Source organism: Ranitomeya imitator, chromosome 1 (genome assembly GCF_032444005.1).
Source record: "Ranitomeya imitator isolate aRanImi1 chromosome 1, aRanImi1.pri, whole genome shotgun sequence".
Classification (NCBI taxonomy): domain Eukaryota; kingdom Metazoa; phylum Chordata; class Amphibia; order Anura; family Dendrobatidae; genus Ranitomeya; species Ranitomeya imitator.
The window spans coordinates 1,146,139,879-1,146,159,926 of NC_091282.1; the positions used below are offsets into that span (position 1 = coordinate 1,146,139,879).

Below are 20,048 nucleotides of genomic sequence, written 5' to 3' on the forward strand. Positions count from 1 at the left end.
GGACTCCCAGACTATGAGAAATAAGATTTTCTGGTCTGGTAAGATGAAGATATACCTTTTTGGTGATAATTCTAAGCGGTATGTGAGGAGAAAACCAGGCACTGCTCATCACCTGCCCAATACAATCCCAACAGTGAAACATGGTGGTGGCAGCATCATGCTATGGAGGTGTTTTTCAGCTGCAGGGACAGGAAGACTGGTTGTCATTGAAGGAAACATTAATGCGGCCAAGTACAGAGATATCCTGGATGAAAACCTTTTCCAGAGTGCTCTGGACCTCATGCTTGGCCGAAGGTTCACCTTCCAACATGACAATAACCCTAAGCACACAGCTAAAATAACAAAAGAGTGGTTTCAGAACAACTCTGTGACCATTCTTGACTGGCCCAGCCAGAGCCCTGACCTAAATCCAATTGAGCATCTCTGGAGAGACCTAAAAATGGCTGTCAACCAACATTCACCATCCAACCTGACGGAACTGGAGAGGATCTGCAAGGAAGAATGGCAGAGGATCCCAAATCCAGGTGTGAAAAATTGTTGCATCAATCCCAAGAAGACTCGTGGCTGTACTAGCTCAAAAGCCTGCTTCTACTCAATACTGAGCAAAGGGTCTGAATACTTATGACATGTGATATTTCAATTTTTCTTTTTTAATAAATTTGCAAAAATTTCTACATTTCTGTTTTTGTTCAGTCAAGATGCGTTGCAGAGTGTACACTAATGAGAAAAAAATGAACTTTTTTGAATTTACCAAATGGCTGCAATGAAACAAAGAGTGAAAAATTTAAGGGGTCTTTCCGCACCCACTGTATGTACATTATTCAGCATTGAAACAATATGAAGAAAAAGTCTGCAGACGCTGCAGGCCTTGGTAGCATGTTTTGGCCACACAGGCTCCTCACAGCAGAAAGTGCAACACGTCGCAGGCATTGCAATGCTGGAAAATGGCTCCTGTGACACCAAATCAACGTAACACCGAGGCGTAAGTTTTCCTTTAATGAATACTAGAGAGATCTGGCTACTTTACATTATGCCACCTCACACCATAATCCTGGCAGTGGAACCGATGTGACGTCTCTTCCTTCATGGCTTTGCCCACATGGCTTCCAGATGAATCTGTGCTTTTCCAAGACAAAAGTAGGACACATCTTTGAAGAGAACAGACCTCCATTCCAGCCTTCATTGCTCCATTCCAGACTCTGGTCTCTAACTGGAGACCGATTGGGCAATGCTATAATGAGGTCTTTATGAAGGAACATCTCTCTGGTCCTACTCCAAGTATTATGGTGTGGGTTGACATAATGTATGGTTGTTGAACTCTTCTAGTCTTCATTCCAGGTATAAGATCATCTCAATGTCACATTAAGCATTAAGCAGTGGTATGACCATTTTCCAAATTGTCCCAGGAGCTGCTTATAAACAAGAGGCCGTATGTTGTTTGCGCTATTATGAGCAGCCTGCATGGCCTAAACGAGCTACCATGGCCTGAAGCGTCTCTGGACTTGTCTCCCGTCATGCTCATGCTTTGACGTCATTGGTCGGTAGTTACACAGGAGCTGCCAGCAGCGGATCTTGATTATTTGCCCAAATGCAGTCAGCGCGTCAGACAACAATTATTAACCTTCATTGATAGGAGCCAAGGTGTGTAAGTGTGGGGATTTCTGCACGTGGTGCTCATACGCCACACTGAATAAATCAAGATGTTTTGAACATTTTCTTTCTATTTTTTCATCAGCTGCATATCAATAACTAGTCTATCCATCCTGTGATTTCCCTAATTCCAAGACTTTTCCTTCTAGATGTTGCAATGTTGAGGACTATATACTGTACAGTATTATATAGTAACAGTATAGTTAGACTCATGGCAACTATGAATTTGAGTTGTAATCCATAATGGAGCAGATTTGGAGACAAGGCCATCAGGGTAGCAGAGTAGGCACAACAATGAAGCAGAGATAATTCAGTGATAAGGAATTGGAGAGCAGAGTTGTTATTATTATTTATTGTTATAGCGCCATTTATTCCATGGCACTTTACATGTGAGGAGGGATATACATAATAAAAACAAGTACAATAATCTTAAACAATACAAGTCATAACTGGTACAGGAGGAGAGAGGACCCTGCCCGCGAAGGCTCACAATCTACAAGGGATGGGTGAGGATACAGTAGGTGAGGATAGAGCTGGTCATGCAGCGGTTTGGTCGATCGGTGGTTACTGCAGGTCGTAGGCTTGTCGGAAGAGGTGGGTCTTCAGGTTCTTTTTGAAAGTTTCGATGGTAGGCGAGAGTCTGATGTGTTGTAGTAGAGGGTTCCAGAGTAGGGTTGATACGCGAGAGAAATCTTGTAGTTGCATGGGAGATATGAATATGACAAAACTTATTCCACATAGTTGCTTCATCAATTGTGCAAAGCTGATACTGCAGAAGAGTTCAATACAACATGGCTGACACATCAATATAGCAGGGTTGACTCAGTGATGTAGCAAAGCTCAGTTTGCAACAGAGCTGTTCTTAAGAACAAATATGGAGAAGGTCCTTTGTAGCAGCATGGATACCAACTGCCGGAATGCGAACTCTTTGAATTCTCAGGTGGCGTCCTAATAAATGGCCTAGGGAGAGGACGTTGTAGAATGAGGATTGACCTCTCCACGATGGATCCTGGAAAAGTGAGTTACATAGCAATTCCTAATATCACTCAACCTTGTGCCAATGTGGTATAGTCCTACAGAAGACTGATAGGCCTATGCGCCTTTAGATATGGTTATTGACATCAACACACACGTATGGTTACCTGAAGGCTAGGGCTGTGTGGTGACGTGTTATGCAACATTGACATTGCTATGTCACATTGCGATGTTGCAATTAATGATTTTCTATGTTGTGGCATTGCGACCTGTGACCTACCATGACTTTCGTTGGTCACTACTTTTACATCAAAATCACAGATTTAAAATGGTCGCATGCAAGTGATTTTGTTCACACAACTTGTTTGATCTTTCCTGTCATATGACCCCTTTCTCCATGTGTGAGAGAGAAAAACTACCTGTATATTGGGGGCAGCCATTCTGCTAAGAAAAGACAACTGAATAGCTGACCTTTCTCGGGTACAAGACCCATTGTCCAGACAGCTCTACGTGTCTTATATTGAGTATTTTTGACACGTTATTGATCTCTTGATTGACCCAATTATTTTGCCATATCGATGATAAACACAGGTCCGTATATAGAACTCTAGAACAATATGTTCTTTTGTAGGTACATAGATGTCCTCCCTCCTTCTTGACCTACCTTCTTGTTACTGGTGCCAACTTCTCCTCGTAGATGAGTCACACAAATTGACACTGATTGCAGTGAGAGGTTACTGCAGAAGCTTTGATGTTACCCTTGGTTCCTTGGAAACTCTTGTAAGCAAGTACATGGGCTATATTTAGTGAGATTGACTTTGGTAGATTGCCAGTGCTCAGACTTTCTTTTTGTAAATAACTCATTGATGAATGCCCTGATGAACTTCATGTTGTCTTGTAGACAAATGGACACCAACAATATTTCTTCAAATAATCTTAGTCCGTGATTGCTCTAAATTATACTGTATAAAACGTAAGGCACTAATCATCACTAGGGTGAATTCACAGGTGGCAGATTTTGCTGCAGAAATGTCTGCAACTAAAATTTGATCTCATTACACTGAATAGGGTTGTTCCAGAGGAAAGGGACAGTTGCAAAACTTTCTCCAAAAAAATACTCGGTATATGAAGTTTGTGCAAATTGGTCCAAGATTGGACCACAATGCACGGACTGGTAGCGGCTCTCCTGGCTCGAGCGGGACAGCCTTATAGAAATATTTGAAGCTGCCATGCTCAGGTAGGGAGACCTGCGGTCAGTCCATGTATTAGCAGTGCAATCTTGGACTGATATGCATGGATGTCTGAATGATCCTTAAGACTTGATAGGTGCTGGATTACTTGGTATTCTGAATTAGCACAAAGCTGAAGAAATGACATTACATACTTGTAAGGCTAGATGGTAGATCTCAACAAAAAGATTCCCAGCACGCTGTCCACTATCCACGCCAGTACCGTATGGCAGCCGGTCCAGAATCCTGTAAACTTTGTCTTGCACTTGAATGTCTGCATCCTAGACACCAATGACATCATAGTGTCACTAGGGCTTTGTAAGTGCCAGAGACATCCAGTACGCTATTCCACCATTCATGCCAATACCGTATGGCAGCCGGTCCAGAATTCTGTGAACTTCCTCATCTTACGTCATAGTGTCATGAGGGCTTTGTACATGCCAGAGACATCTAGTATGCTGGCATTTGAGTGATGTGCAAGGAAGTTTGCAAGACGCTATTCCAGATGCCACAGAATACGGACATGGACACCGGACCAGGATCATGGCATCTTTTTCGATCAAATCTAGTAGATAATCTTCAGAAATTAATCATTTGCAACAAATAGCACTATATCAAGGCAGCACGGTGGCGCAGTAGATAGCACTGCAGCCTTGCAGCGCTGGAGTCCTGGGTTCAAGCCCCACTAAGGACAACATCTGCAAAGAGTTTGTATGTTCTCTCCGTGTTTGTGTGGGTTTCCTCCGGGTACTCCGGTTTCCTCCCACATTCCAAAGACATACTGATAGGGAATTTAGATTGTGAGCCCCAACGGGGACAGCGATGATAATGTATGCAACCTGTAAAGCGCTGCGGAATATGTTAGTGCTATATAAAAATAAAGATTATTATATCTAGCATATCAGAATTTTTGGAATGCCTTCATACACAGAATCTTGTGAGATGATTAATGAGTGGAACAGGCAGTGAGGGTCATCAATGAGTTGAATAGGCTGCCACGAGAGGTGGTGAGTTTTCCTTCAATGGAAGTCTTCAAACAGAGGCTGAACACACATCTGTCTGAGATGGTTTAGTGAATCCTGCATTGAGCAGGGGGTTGGGCAATGGGCACCATGATCCTGGAGGTCCATTCCAACTCTAACATTCTAGGTAATGAGCCTGTTAAATTCTATGGACACATTTGACATGGAAAAAATTGATTTTTACATATGTTAACTGTTACCTGTAAGTAATAAAAATCTTCACTGCTTCATTCATTTTCAGACCCCTGTGAAATCCAGAACAGAGCCTGATCCAAGTTCCAGATTTTCCTCTTGTGGGAGTTTCCCTACCTGTAATACGGGTTGGATGTGAGTTCTGAGCATATCCAGGCTGTTGGTTTCTTAATTTGCTTTCAAGTTTCTGTACAGGTCTTATATTGTATTTCCTCTCAATTTGCATATGCGGTTTTGGTGTCCTCCAATATCCTCACTTTGCTCTCAACTGCTGATCCATGTACAACCTCTCTCACCCTCTCCTACTACCTCTTAGGTTGGTTTCAAACATTCGTAAATCGTGATCCATACTCGGACAGCAAAACACGGATATGAGAAACCAGCCAAACACTGAAAAATGGGAATTGGTGATCAAAATGCCATCAGGAACAGCACTGATAGATTTGTGACATTTCTGAAAAGCACGGAGCTAGATAATGGACACTCTGCAGCAGCAACAGGTTAACTTTTTTTTTAACAAAGGTGACTTGGAAAGTTGCGTAACTTGGCACAATTTTATTATTTATTGTCCATCTACTGCCTGAAGTCAAAGGTGTTAAATTCTGGAAATCATTGACTGCCAAGATCAAAAGTTTCACTAATGTAATCTGCCATGCAGACCTTAGTGCAGATGATGTAGATGCAGTTGCACCTCTCAGGGTATGTGCACACAATGTCTTTTAAGGTACCGTTAGAGTTAGCGACGCTGCAGCGATATAGACAACGAGCCGATCGCTGCAGCGTCGCTGTTTAGGTCGCTAGGAGACGTCAAACACAGCAGCTCTAGAACGATGCAGGAGCGATCCAGTGACGTAACGGCGACTCACTTATCGTTCTCGCCGGTTGTTCACTCCATGTTACAACATTGCTGGCATCGTTGCTTTTGCTGTCAAACATGACGAATCACGCCGACCTGACGACCAAATAAAGTTCTGGACTTCTAGCTCCGACCAGCGATGTCACAGCGGGATCCTGATCGCTGCTGCCTGTCAAACACAACGAGATCGCTATCCAGGACGCTGCAACGTCACGGATCGTTGTCGTTCTCATTGTAAAGTTGCTCAGTGTGAAGGTACCTTTAGATGCGTAGCTGCTGAGTTTTTGAAGAAGACCCTTCAGGAGAAATAGCAGCTATCTTTATCTTGAAGTATTGTCTTTGGTATTTTTGCTGAGCGTTTGAAATGATCCAGCCAGCCAACCCCCTAATACCATGTCACTGGCCACACAGACACCAGAAGCTTTCTCCTGCTTTCAATCTGATGCGGAAATGGCGATGATAGTTGGACATTTTTGGCTCTTTGTTAATGAAAATATGAGTAGGTTGGATATATGTCAATTTTAAAACAGTATAAAAGATTTTTTTTTAGATAAAACTGGACAAGCCCTTTAATAAATGAGACACTTCCTGATACTGATCCTTCACATTACTCTTACATATAAATCCCAATACATGAGACTAGGATCACAGTTAAGGTACCGTTACACTAAACGACTTACCAACGATCACGACCAGCGATACGACCTGGCCGTGATCGTTGGTAAGTCGTTGTGTGGTCGCTGGGGAGCTGTCACACAGAGAGCTCTCTCCAGCGACCAACGATCAGGGGAACGACTTCGGCATCGTTGAAACTGTCTTCAATGATGCCAAAGTCCCCGGGTAACCAGGGTAAACATCGGGTTACTAAGTGCAGGGCCGCGCTTAGTAACCCGATATTTACCCTGGTTACCATTGTAAACGTAAAAAAAAATAAACAGTACATACTCACATTCCGATGTCTGTCACGTCCCCCGCCGTCAGCTTCCCTGCACTGTGTCAGCGCCGGCCATAAAGCAGAGCACAGCGGTGACGTTACCAGCGAAGACATCGCTGAATCGGTGTCACACACGCCGATTCAGCGATGTCAGCGGGAGAGCCAGCGACCAAAGAAAGGTCTGGCCCTCTAGCCCCGACCAACGACATCACAGCAGGATTCTGATCGCTGCTGCGTGTCAAACTAAACGATATCGCTAGCGAGGACGCTGTCACGGATTGCTAGCGATATCGTTTAGTGTGAAGGTACCTTTATATACACACGCCTGCTGCAGGATACAGCAATCACTACATGCACTTTGGCCTTAGAGCACACTTCAACTTGCACCATTCTAACGTATAGTGTTGCTGCACCTGCACCTTAATCTGCAAGGTTGTATCCTTGTATATACCTTTCTTACATCCCTGTGTATATTCTATTTATTCATTTTATTTTTAATATATATATATATTCTTTCTTTGGTGATATGTATTTATTTATTTATTTACCCACATTTGTGATTTACTCCATCATCATGTAGTCACCTCAATATTCTGTTAAGAATACTTCTCCGTCTCCTGGTGTAGCGCCCTTCTTTTGATTTCTTTCCCCCCTACCATATGGTGTATCTTATTCTTAAATAAATATTATTTAATATGATTATTTGGGCATGAGTTTGGTCTTTTTTGTTCTCTTTCTTTGTTTGTAATTTCCGAGTTGTCCGTTACTTTGTTCATATTGGTATACATATTAGGTATGACTTTGAAATTTTGTCTCTTTTGATACCTTCTTGCATTTGATTCATTTTTTATGTATACCTTGCCTTGAGATTTGTATTTAACAAAGCCTTTGTCGTAGATGTGAACATCACCTTGTACCAGAAAGGTAATTTATAGTGTCACATTTTTAATTGCAGGCATTGAATGTCCTTTTATTTTGACCCAATATTTTCTTTAAAAATATATATATATTTTAATATTATTCAAGTACATTTCACATCATAATACATGGCATAGACAAATTGTACATTTTTTGTATAGGTAGATAGATACATAGGATGGATACATGGGCTATTTAGAAAAACAGGTAGAACCTCAAATTGATCCTGATTAAGGCACAGACCGAGAGGATAAACCCGAAAAATAACTGTGCAATACAAACCAAACCAATTACTCAACAAAATTATCGTAGATATATTTATGTTTTTCATTTTACATTTTTTGTCTTGTAAAAGTGCACTTTTTTTTGCATTCAGGCATCATGGCATACAAAACAAAGAACCGACACAATCCTTTCTGCTCCAAGACAGATTTTTTTTTTGTTCTTTTTTTTTTTAGGAAATGTATTTAATGATGGACAAAAAAAAAGAATAACATTGTAGCACTAATGAATGTGTGAGGAATGTGGCAAGACAAAGCAAACTAGGCACGGTGTTTATAATTAAATATAGGTATAAGTTATTTCATATAGTTATATGGCTTGAACGTACACGTGAAGCAGTAAATTGTCCATTTTCTTTATTTCCTGAGGTGTAATTAAGAGCAGGAAGTTACTGCTTAGCCGCTGTATTACAAAAAAACAACAAAAAAAATAAAAGTTCACATTCTTAGGTCTGACCCGTGGTGAGTACACTGAGGTTAAAAGAATAAAATCTATTGACTGGAATTGTATAGATTCAGACCAGCTGAATCCAGAATTACATGTATAAAAAAAATCCAAAAAAGAAGGAACATTTTTTTTTTAGACGAGCATGTGTCTCTTCCTGTGGAGGGCGAGGTGATCCGAACGGGAGAAGCTACGGTCACAGTCTGGACACTGAAATGGTTTGATTCCAGTGTGTTTACGGAAATGCCGAGTCAGTTCGTCAGAGCGGGCAAACTTCCACGTGCATCCTTCCCATGTACACTGATAAGGTTTTTCCCCTGTAGGAGAGAACAGGAAGATCAGTTAAGTGCACAAAGAAGCAGGTTGAGTGCAAGCGATATTAGATTTTATTTTTTCTGCAATATGAACAATGAAAGAGTTGGGGGGGTAAAAAAAAAAAGTAATCACTTTCCAAATCAGCAACCGTCCTGTACAAGAAAACAACAGCTGCAAAGGACTGCTGAGGAGGTCAAAATGTTTTGGAACAGATGCGCAAAAAGTAAAAATATATCATTCCTCTGGGAACTGCGTGTTCACATACAGGTTTCAAGATGGAAGCTGCCTATCTTATTACGAATAGCGTTTAAGGGAATCGTCCTTCCCCTTCACATTTATTACAAAAAGTCCTATTGGCACTCAACTATAGGGCAGAGGAATCCTGAGGCTTGGGGTCCATGATTCAAAAATCAGATATTGGCCCCCATCACATACCATGTGCCGTTTATAATATTGGTGTCTTTTTACATGGTCAAAAGGGCTTTTCGGTTCTTTCCTACTCTCTGTACATTCCAAACAAATTGCTCAACAAAATTTCATATATTTATTTTTTTCATATTAGATTTTTTTTTGTCTCGTAAAAGTAAACCTTTTTGCATTCAGGGTTCATGGCATACAAAAGAAAGATGTGACTGATGCCTCTTCATGCCCTATAGTCATATCTCTATTCCTGGATGTAGACGCATCTACAAAATACCAGACAGAAGTAGAGTTGGTGAAAATCGATTGGCATGATCTGGTCCAAAGGCCATGTCAGTAATCTGTGGCCAGTGGATGGGAGCCCTGAAAACCGATGGCATCCCTGACTCCTCCTATATTAGCTGGCCTGGCGTGACATCATCGCTGTGCCTTGATGTACATGTGACATCATGCCAGACTGGCCAATCAAACGAAGAGCCCCAAATGCTGTCAGGTAAAAGACGATTCTCAGGGCTCCTGTTCAGCAGCCATAGTTTAATGATGTGACTAATGGACTGGGTCCTCCAAATCGACTCTAATCAGAAGGCTAGAAAATAACTGAATCCTTTGCCCTCCTTCGTTGAGTGCTCTATCATTGAGATGGATTACATGATTATTCCCATTAGTTACCCCCAAGTAACTACAAATAGACAATACCAATAGGCGGATCCATATAGCGCAGTCCACATCGTGGTTACTGTTGATCTTTTTTGGATTAGGATATTACTTTGTATGTTACCTAATCCCTATCAACTAATCAACCACAACCCTTCATGGAGTTTCACTAATTCAGAAACTGAGTCATTGTAAAATTGCTGAATTATAAACCAGGCAGATATGGAGTGGTGCTGACCTGTATGTGTTCTCCTGTGCGCCTTTAAATGAGAACTTTTGGTGTAAACTTTATTGCAGCCATCATAGTCGCATCTGTGTATTCTTCGTTTCCTCTGCGTTTCTGGAGATTCCACAGGTAATGGCCTCTTCACTGGGTGTACTATAACTGATGGGTGATGTCTGCATAAAAAACACAGGTATATAAATATTACAGTATACATTAAAAGGGATGAATGCCTACAAAATAGCACTCAGTAAAATCGATCATAATCAAATGCAAATCGGAAGCAAACGGTCCAAGTAAAATTAGAGTAATTGTATTAATATTCAAAATGAGACATACAGTGTGTTAAAATCAAAATTAAGGAGAGTAAAGACGCTGAACTCCAGGACAATCCAAGGAAGAAGCTAATGAGAAACGCTCGTCGGGGTTCTGGTTCAAGTGGCTCCAGGTTACCTTTCTTTGCACTTACATGATATGACATATTTAAATGCATATTTCTGACAAACTATATATTAATATGGCCCTACTATGGTAATATTAAAGGGACACTGTCACCTGAATTTGGAGGGAACAATCTTCAGCCATAGAGGCGGGGTTTTCAGGTGTTTGATCCACCCTTTCCTTAACCGCTGGCTGCAATATTGGATTGAAGTTCATTCTCTGTCCTCCGTAGTACACGCCTGTACAAGGTAATCTTGCCTTGCGCAGGTGTGTACTATGGAGGACAGAGAATGAACTTCAATCCAATATTGCAGCCAGCATGCAGCCAACGGGTAAGGAAAGGGTGAATCAAACACCCGAAAACCCCGCCTCTATAGCTGAAGATTGTTCCCTCCAAATTCAGGTGACAGTGTCCCTTTAAATAAAGACTTCTGTCTGCATTCACGCCATATTTAAATGCTATTAAGCTCTCTATAGCTACTGTCCATTTATATTATATGCATAACTGTCAGCTAATAACAATTTCATTGTATGGTGACTTTGATTGTCCTGGAGTTTTGTGTCTTCACTCTCCTTTTTTTCTGATTTAAAATGTATGTCTTATCTTCAATATTAATAAAATTATTCTAATTTTATGTGGATTTTTTTACTTTCAATTTGCATCTGGTTATTATGATATATTAAAAGGGGTTGACACAAAAAAATTATTTGAATATTTTTAAAACAGCTAATATACTTAATTTCTAAAACTGGCAGCGATGTCCCGATTTCAGACCCCCTATTGTCATTTCAACAGTTCCACTTCCGATTTTTTTCAGTGCACTCAGAAAGCTTCCGTTTCCCTCTCTATAACTGTATATGATAAAGGGGCTGGTGCCGAGACATAGACTGAGGCGGGCACAGCTAGCCCCAATGCAGACTGATTGGGGGAGTGGAGCTCTTTGTGTGGAAGCAGAGCTGTGAGAACAGTAAAAGGAGGTCTATAATCATAATTAAACTGAAAATAAAAAAACAAATAACAGAAATTGAATTCCATAAAATCTCCCCTTCGCTTTTTCCCCCAAGCACAATACTGCACATACTAGTGAGGTTGTGGCTGGTTTAGAAACTTCATTTTTTGCAATGTTTGCAAAAATTGCTTGCCTTTTTTTTTCCCCATAACGAATTGCAAGGACATGGTGGAGTCACAGTAATCTTACAGCGACTCACCAGACACCATGCGAGAGATAGCCAAACCGAAATAGCAGTGCTGTTATCTTTGGAAATGCTCCCACTAGGAGTTGGATAACAATGATTAGACCTTTAGGAGAACTCAAATCTTGTGTGAATATTCATTTTTTTGCAGCCTTGTATCCAATGGTGGACACAAAACAGAAGGGATTCTGTAGATCAAAGTAGGCCATTCATTAGGGGGCTGGCTTTTGCCACCCATGACAAAATGGCCTTTTGTTTTTAACCCACACCGCATTTGTATGACTCTCTGGCCAATTCTCACCCCTTTGTTAATTATTCAGTAGTAACCAAGTTTTTCTGGAGAGGGAGGTCCTCCAAATAGGTCTGACACCTTTTATCTAAGGACACAAAAGTAGACACATGGCATTTATGCCTTTGCCTGGAGGTTAAGTATCACAATGCTCAACATGCTAATAGCAGGAATCCCAATGAAAACATCATCTATTTGTGGGATCTCCAATGTATTATAGTCATGAGAAGAAAAAAATAAGTACATCATCTTTCAATTCAATGATTTTGTGTATCAGGTCATAAAAAATAAAAACTTCCAGTCCATAGAATACAATCTCAGATAAATACATGACAGTGTAGTCCATCAAAAACTGGATCGAAATGCCAGAAGCCATGTGTGTGAAAAATGGAGTACTATGTGTACTTAGACATTAGCAGGGCAGGTAGCAACCAGATGCTACTAATCGGATGCTCATAATTCATTGTTCATGTGTAAGTATAAATAATCACCAAAAAAGCAGAAATGTTGGCAGTTTACTGGTCTGGAGAATTCAGGCATGCGTCAAGGAGGAAAGATTACAGTAATGATAATGTAATGATCAGTAGTGAAAAGCAATCTGCAAAAGGTGATAAGGCCATTTCCAAACAACTTAGAATCCATCACTTTACAGTGAGAAAAATTATTCACAAGGGCAAAACATTTGAGACAGTTGACAAATCTTCCTTTTAGTGGAACATCAGACCATGTAATATTAAAGGGAACCTGTCACCTGAATTTGGCGGGACTGGTTTTGGGTCATATGGGCGGAGTTTTCGGGTGTTTGATTCACCCTTTCCTTACCCGCTGGCTGCATGCTGGCTGCAATATTGGATTGAAGTTCATTCTCTGTCCTCCATAGTACACGCCTGCACAAGGCAAGATTGCCTTGCACAGGCGTGTACTGTGGAGGACAGAGAATGAACTTCAATCCATTATTGCAGCCAGCATGCAGCCAGCGGGTAAGGAAAGGGTGAATCAAACACCCGAAAACTCCGCCCATATGACCCAAAACCAGTCCCGCCAAATTCAGGTAACAGAGTCCCTTTAAGATAAACTGCCCAAAACTCAAGAGCTAAAACTCAGACTCTAAAGGCCTAAGTTAGCGTGTTAAATCTTAAAGTTCATGGCTATATGACAATGGCTTCTTCAAAATGGTTGCAAGGAGAAAGCTTCTTCTTGGTAAAAAGAACATGATCCTAGAAGTATAGTTTCTCCTTGCGGAGAGTGACATGTTAAGCACGACGAGGTAAGGAGACTTAAAGCCGCAATGCTCCTCTGGGAAATATGCAAATTGTCTCTTCAGAGAGGAAGAGGACTAGAACTCTAGTGCCACCTATTGGAAGTAGCAATCCTAACAGTCAATGTCGACCCTTTAACGAGCCTTGTCACAAGACTTAGGATAAAAGCCAAACCAGAATCTTAGTTTGCAGACACTGTGTTTTGGGGTACTGCCTCTCATCCGTGCAAAGTGGAGATCTAGTTTGGCTGAGTGAGAGGCATCTGACCGGGATCCAAGAAGCATCGTTGCTCCTTGCGGAGAGTGACATGTCATTGCGGATTTAAGTCTCCTCACCTCGACATGCTTAACATGTCACTCTCCACAAGGAGAAACGATACCTCTTGGATCCCGGTCAGACGCCTCTCACTCAGCCAAACTAGATCTCCACTTTGCACGGACGAGGGGCAGCACCCCAAAACACAGTGTCTGCAAAGTGAGATTCTGGTTTGGCTTTTATCCTAAGTCATGTGACAAGGCTCGTTAAAGGGTTAACAATGACTGTTAGGAATGCTACTTCCAATAGGTGACACTAGAGTTCTAGTCCTCTTCCTCTCTGAAGAGACAATTTGTATAAAAAGAACATGGAAACATGACTAAAGTTTGCAAACTTTCATCTGAACAAACCACAAAACCTTTGGAATAATGTCTTTTGGACAGATAAGACCAAAGTAGAGACTGTGGTCATAATTACCTGCACCACGTTTGGCAAAACTCAGACACAGTATGTCAGCTCAAATACCTCAAGCCAACTGTTAAATACTGTGATGTGAGGACTTGGGCTTGTTTTTCAGCAACAGAGCCTGGGCGCACTGCAGAAATTGAATCAACCATCAATTCTTCTACATATCAAAGTATCTAAAGTACAACTTGAGGCCATCTATCCAAAAGCTAGCATGACATTGACAGTAACGTGCATCAGCAAATGTGCATCAGAATGGCTGAAATGAAAAGGATCGAGGTGTTGTAATGGCTCCAGACCTACCTCAAACTAACTAAAATGTTATGAGTGCTATGCATAAATGAAAACCCACAAACCTCAATGAACTTAAAGAGCAGCTATCACCAGTCTGGGGCTGCCCTTTTTTTATTTAAAGAAAGAGTAGGCAGCCTCAGTCCACTGAATTTTCTAACCACTTATTAACAAAAACAGTCCAATATCTAATGTCACCCTATGGGACTTGACTTTCTAGCAAAAGTCAGTTTCAAACTTTTCGGTTGTGGGATCCCACAAACCTTTGTGGCCCTTTTAGTTGTGGAAATGGGTGGTTTTGCTCCCTGAACTACCCCAGATTGACTATGTACTTTGCTAAGCTTTTACTGAACAGTGACATAATTGGAGCCGTTACTGTTTGGGAACAGCTCAGTGAAGTACACGGCGACAGTAGCTGGGGAAGTTTGTGGGATCCCACAACCGACTAGTTAGGATTCAACTTATGCTATAAACTCAAGACCTTTATTGGGACAATAGGAACTCTTGAGACCTCTTTCGTTAACACGTGTTATTTCCAAGAGTCTGAGGCTGCCCACTCCTTTTTTTACATAACAAGGACAGCCCGGGAGTAATGATAACCGCTCATTAAGCCACACTGAAGAAAAGTTGGCCAGAATTATTCCAGAATGATGTGAGAGACTTATAAAGTCATATAGAAAACAATTAGCTCAAGTTATGTTCGGTAAAAGTGGTTCTACAAGTTATTGATGAGTTGTATTTAATTTTTCACACACTGCTATGGCATTTTAGTCTAATTTTTGCCAAATACATAATGACATGGTGTAATCTGTCGTTCATCTGAGGTTGTCTCTACCTAATTTTAGGACCTTCTAGGAAGCAGATGTTTTCTTCATTATGTACTGATAAGTATAACGATAGATATCATAGAGGGTGTACTTAGTTTATCTCGTCATCACTCTATACACATGATAACAATATAATTTCCTTATAGCCCAGCAGAAGTGTTCTCATTATAAGAGTCCTCTTCTGCGTGCCTCAAAGGGGGAGTTTATTATTTTTAATCATTAACAAGGTCATGCTCCCTTTTCCCACGCAAACATTTTCAGGATTGCAAAACCATGTTACGTTGCAGTTTGCTTTCTCTGTGTTTGTTTACATGATCTATTTCCTCCAGAAATAATTCAAAACAGCTTCTTTTTTTTTTCTCCTCCCTCCCGGCACAAAAAACAACTTTATTTTTTTTTTATATAGTCCTATATAGTCCTAGTCATTAGAAGAAATATTTGCTATTGTCTCAGTCACTCCTTTTCACAGCAATTAAGAATTTCCTGTTGTGTTATGCCAAAAGGAGGGTGCGGTCCCTGACGTCAATTCCAAAAGAGGAGCTCAGCCCATGCGCCCCACCCACGGGAAGTTTTCAAATTGGCTCCTTACATTCAAAACATATTGCCACACCGCAGGTAGAACAATCCAATGACTACACCTGCATTCTTCTCGCCTTGTTTTTGTCCTTACTAACCTAGATTCTTCTACACACGACAAATGCTTGTAATTTTCACTTTAGGTCATGTAAAATATTATTTGACAATCCTTTCGGTGTGTAAGAGAGAACTTCGCTGATATGAAAAGTACAAGTTTCATATTTGCCTTTTCTATCCGGTGACAGATCCTCATATAGAGGCAAGGGAAGGCATAGTGGACCATGTACATTGGTACAGAGAGATACAGATTAGATATTAGAAAAAACAGTAAGGGTGATCAATGAGTAGAACACGCTGCCACGAAGAGGTGGTGAGTTCTCCTTCAATGGAAGTCTTCAAACAGAGGCTGGATAGACATCTGTCTGAGATGGTTTAGTGAGCCCTGCATTGAGTAGGGGGTTGGACACGATAACCCTGGAGGTTCCTTTCAACTCTAACATTCTATGATCCAATGACATTCTGCTCAATTTGCAAAAAAAAACCTAGGTACATGTTAAAATTAGAGCCAGAAAATGTCCACTGAACAAGAAGTTGTAAACCGGTAAAAAAAGACACCCAGGTGCACTAAATAGTGATCCAGACTTGGATATATGTAGCACAAGAATGGTGGTAAACTGTTGTCTTTGACCTGGCTGAGACCAAATACTGATGTAAAATACTGACCAAATACTGAACGTGTGAATGTGACTAGTGGTCCATGGAAGTTTGGGTTCTGGTACCCTACCCGAACTTTATTCAAGAAATGTACCCGAATTTGAACCAGAACCCTAACCCCATTAAAAACAAAGGGGACCCAAGGTTTTGAGCTGGAAAACTCTCTCGCTCTCTCCTCCCAGACTTCCCCCGACTCTCTGAACGGACTAACGGGATAAGTCTGTGTTCAGCATATAGCACTGGACGCTAATTGTCCAGTACGAACCCCAAACTTAAGTTCTGATCATCTCTAAACGTGACCTAAAGATGAAAAATTGCCTGATTTTTATCCAGAAAAAACCAAACAATATTTCTACATACTGCTATGACCTTAGCTTCAGAGAACTAAGCAGAGGTCACATTGAGCTCAATAATTCCATTGGAGCATTTAAATAAACTCTACTGTCAGAAGGAGATCACTGACAGATTTGCAGTTTACACATTCTGCAGCCTGCTAAGTACTGTGATTAATAAAGGCATGTCCCCGCTTAATTGTAAAGTTCTGCGGAATATGTTGGCGCTATATAAATAAAAATTATTATTATTATTATTATTATTAAAGGTAATAGAGGTCAAACGGTACAACATTTTTAATGAACACTATTTGACCCCCATACCCAACATATCTTTTAAGTGTCCACATTATGTGACTTACTCATGGAACATTGACTTTGGAGGTGTACTGATACCAGGAGACATTTGTTCAGGGTAAATTTCAGTCATACATTGATCTGTCACAGGCTCAACTTTTATGCTTTTTAATAGTGGAGATTTTTCGTAACACTCCGGGACTGTCACAGGCACTGTAACAGAACAAAGATAGAAAGTTTATTTATTAATGCACATGAACCATTCTCATGTAGTCAGTTAGTAGATAGAGATAAGTGTCTATAGGAAAAATATTCGTCCAACAGCCATCATAGCCAGCTCTTACCATACATAGGAGTGCTAGTTCTTCCCAAGCGCTACTGTGTTCTGTATTTATAAGCCGCGGCTTATCGCCAGGAGAACAATGAGCTCAGCAATCCAAAATCGGAAGTGCACGATTGACCATCAGTCAATCAATGAGTCATCAATATAGGGGTCTGTGCACCTATACACATTAGACCAGGGGTGTCAAACTGCATTCCTCGAGGGCTGCAAACAGATCATGTTTTCAGGATTTCCTTGTACTGCACAGGTGATAATTTAATCACCTACACAAATAATGAGTTGGTGATTAAATTATCACCTGTGCAGTACAAGGAGATCCTGAAAACATGACCTGTTTGCAGCCCTCGAGGAATGCAGTTTGACACCCCTGCATTAGACCATCAGCCAAGCTTGTTGATATCGGCGGGTTCGGCCGACATTAGTCTAATATGTATGGGGGTCTTTAAACTGCAGTGGGTCTCCACACTGAATTTTATTAAAAGCTAAACCGCCCTCAAACCAGAAATCAATGAAAATTTTTGGCCCAGATCATTCTGACATTGGTGCTACAGCAAGTGAATAAGCTGAAACCTTAGCGAACTTCTTTTGTCATCATAGATCCATACATTATTAAGGCCCGCATACACATTAGACTAAAGATGGCCAAACCCGTTAATGTCGGCTGGATCGTCCATCAGTCTAATGAGTATGGAGGCCTCCTTACTTTGTTGATGTCAGAAGAAAGAAAGTTCTGGCCTCTTGAATTTCTATGGTTGAGCATTTTATTCCGTGTGGAGATGAGCTGCTCATAGAGAACACAAGAGTGCTTAGCTGAGCCAAGCTTGCTTTTCTATGGGGTAGTCAGGAGAGGTAGGTGTCAGATGAAATGTGCTTAGAGGCCTTTAGTAAATACTGGTCATACTGGATAAACCATTAGCAAATGTATGTCCGACTGGGTTTGTCTCAGAGATATCTACCATCAGAACTCAACTACTGTGGTGATCAGTGGATTGTTGCAAGTCCCATTCCTGGAGCAATAATGTGCTCAGTTGAATGGCATCCATGTGATACATATAAGGCTCTACTATATCAGAATGGAGCAGCTTTAATCTAGGATGTCTTGTGTTGTCCTCAAACCCAATAGGGAATATGGACAAAGATTGTTCACACAAGAATCCTCAGAAGAACTACCCTAAAATGTAAAACTGAGTAAACAAAGGGATACAGGCTCTTCAGATGGAGGCACGATATCTGCGCCTTCTACTTGTCATTTATCCAAATTGACAGATTAAAAATATGTTGAATTCTTAACATTATTAGAAGTACTTACTGTGTTTACTACTTTGATTCTCCAGTTCATCAGCTATTACCATGATTGGATGCTGAAGATGAGGTGTGTACATGAAAGGAACAGGCTGTACAACCATTGGCTGCAATAAGGGTAAGAGTCCAGGGTTCCTATACCCATGTCTAGGAAATGCAGACAACAATGGGTTAATGGTTAATGGCATTGGGAATTGTGGTACAGATGGTGGTGATGGAGTTAACTTTTTCAAAGGTGGACTGGATGAGTGCATATATAAAACTGGAGGAGTTCTTCTCTTGGGAGGAGATGGGGACCTTCCTGCGGAGGGAGGCGAATTCCTCTTGTTTGTAGTTAGATCCACCGGCTCCATTTGGAATCCAGACAATGTTTCAATGCTGGGGTAAAGTTTACTGTGAGGCATGTTTGGTGTTGGGTAAATGACACTGTATTTATTTGTCTTCAGTGGCTCTATGTAACTTGTTTGATATGGCTACAGAAGGAAGACAAAAACAAGAAAAAGACACCTTGAAGTACAAAATTCAAACAACTGAAGATAATACATAAACGGTCTGAGATAATTATTTAGATTAGGAAATGCCAGCAGACTGGCCAAGCACACTCAGATTTTCCGCACACATTTTGTATAAGCTATAGAAACCAGTTAAAATTTTTACAAAGCTGTTGTAATAACCAGTTCAGGGACTCACGTCACTTGAAGACACAAAAAACAACTATCTTTTAGTGGTGTTGTAGACAAGGAAAAAGAAAAAGATTTCCTGGTGCATTCACAAACTAGAAGTCTCCACTTTCCTCTTTGGGATGATTCTTAGAAGGGTCAATCTACAGGTTCTTGGCTTAAAAAACTCAAAAACTAAGCCCTATTATATGGGCATTATGTAGCAAAGTTGTAGTATTTGGCTATTGCATGGCATATGTATGTGTTTCATCTTGAGAACAATATCTCAGCAATGTGAAACACTGGAACGTTCTGTAATGCAGATGAATGCTCGCTGGGGAGGTCTCAGCACTGGGATGTTTTGTAAGCAGGGTATTGTCAGGGGACCTTGCTAATGTTGCCCATAAACATTACATAGCTGTCAAGCTGACAGCCATCTCTCTCAACACCCCCATACACAGATACTCTCAGCGCAGTCAATCATTCCTGTGTCCTCTATGAGAAAGCTGCTGCCAGGCTCCTTGGGCAATGCCTTATCTCCATGTCCAACAAAAAGAAATTTCAATGGCCTGATTCTTTTCTCCCCCCAATATAATTTGCCAGGAGATGGTAAGGAGGTCACATACCCATTAAATTGTTTGCCGATCACGTTGAAATTGACAGGTTTGGACAACCCTTAGCCTTAAGTGT

At 40.9% G+C, this 20,048-nt stretch overlaps 1 protein-coding gene across 2 annotated transcripts in view; it reads right to left on the bottom strand.

The window, feature by feature from the left end:
• Positions 1 to 7,844: 7,844 nt before the first annotated feature.
• Positions 7,845 to 20,048, bottom strand: part of KLF3 (KLF transcription factor 3) — a 65,979-nt gene continuing 53,775 nt past the window's right edge. For both annotated transcript variants that reach the window (XM_069744612.1, XM_069744613.1), the window contains exons 3-6: positions 18,707 to 19,172; positions 17,120 to 17,267; positions 10,130 to 10,290; positions 7,845 to 8,819 (exon numbers count right to left, since the gene is read on the bottom strand). In XM_069744612.1, coding sequence (XP_069600713.1) covers positions 8,638 to 8,819; positions 10,130 to 10,290; positions 17,120 to 17,267; positions 18,707 to 19,172 — 957 coding nt within the window. In that variant the 3' untranslated portion in view covers positions 7,845 to 8,637. The remainder of the gene's footprint in view (positions 8,820 to 10,129; positions 10,291 to 17,119; positions 17,268 to 18,706; positions 19,173 to 20,048) is intronic.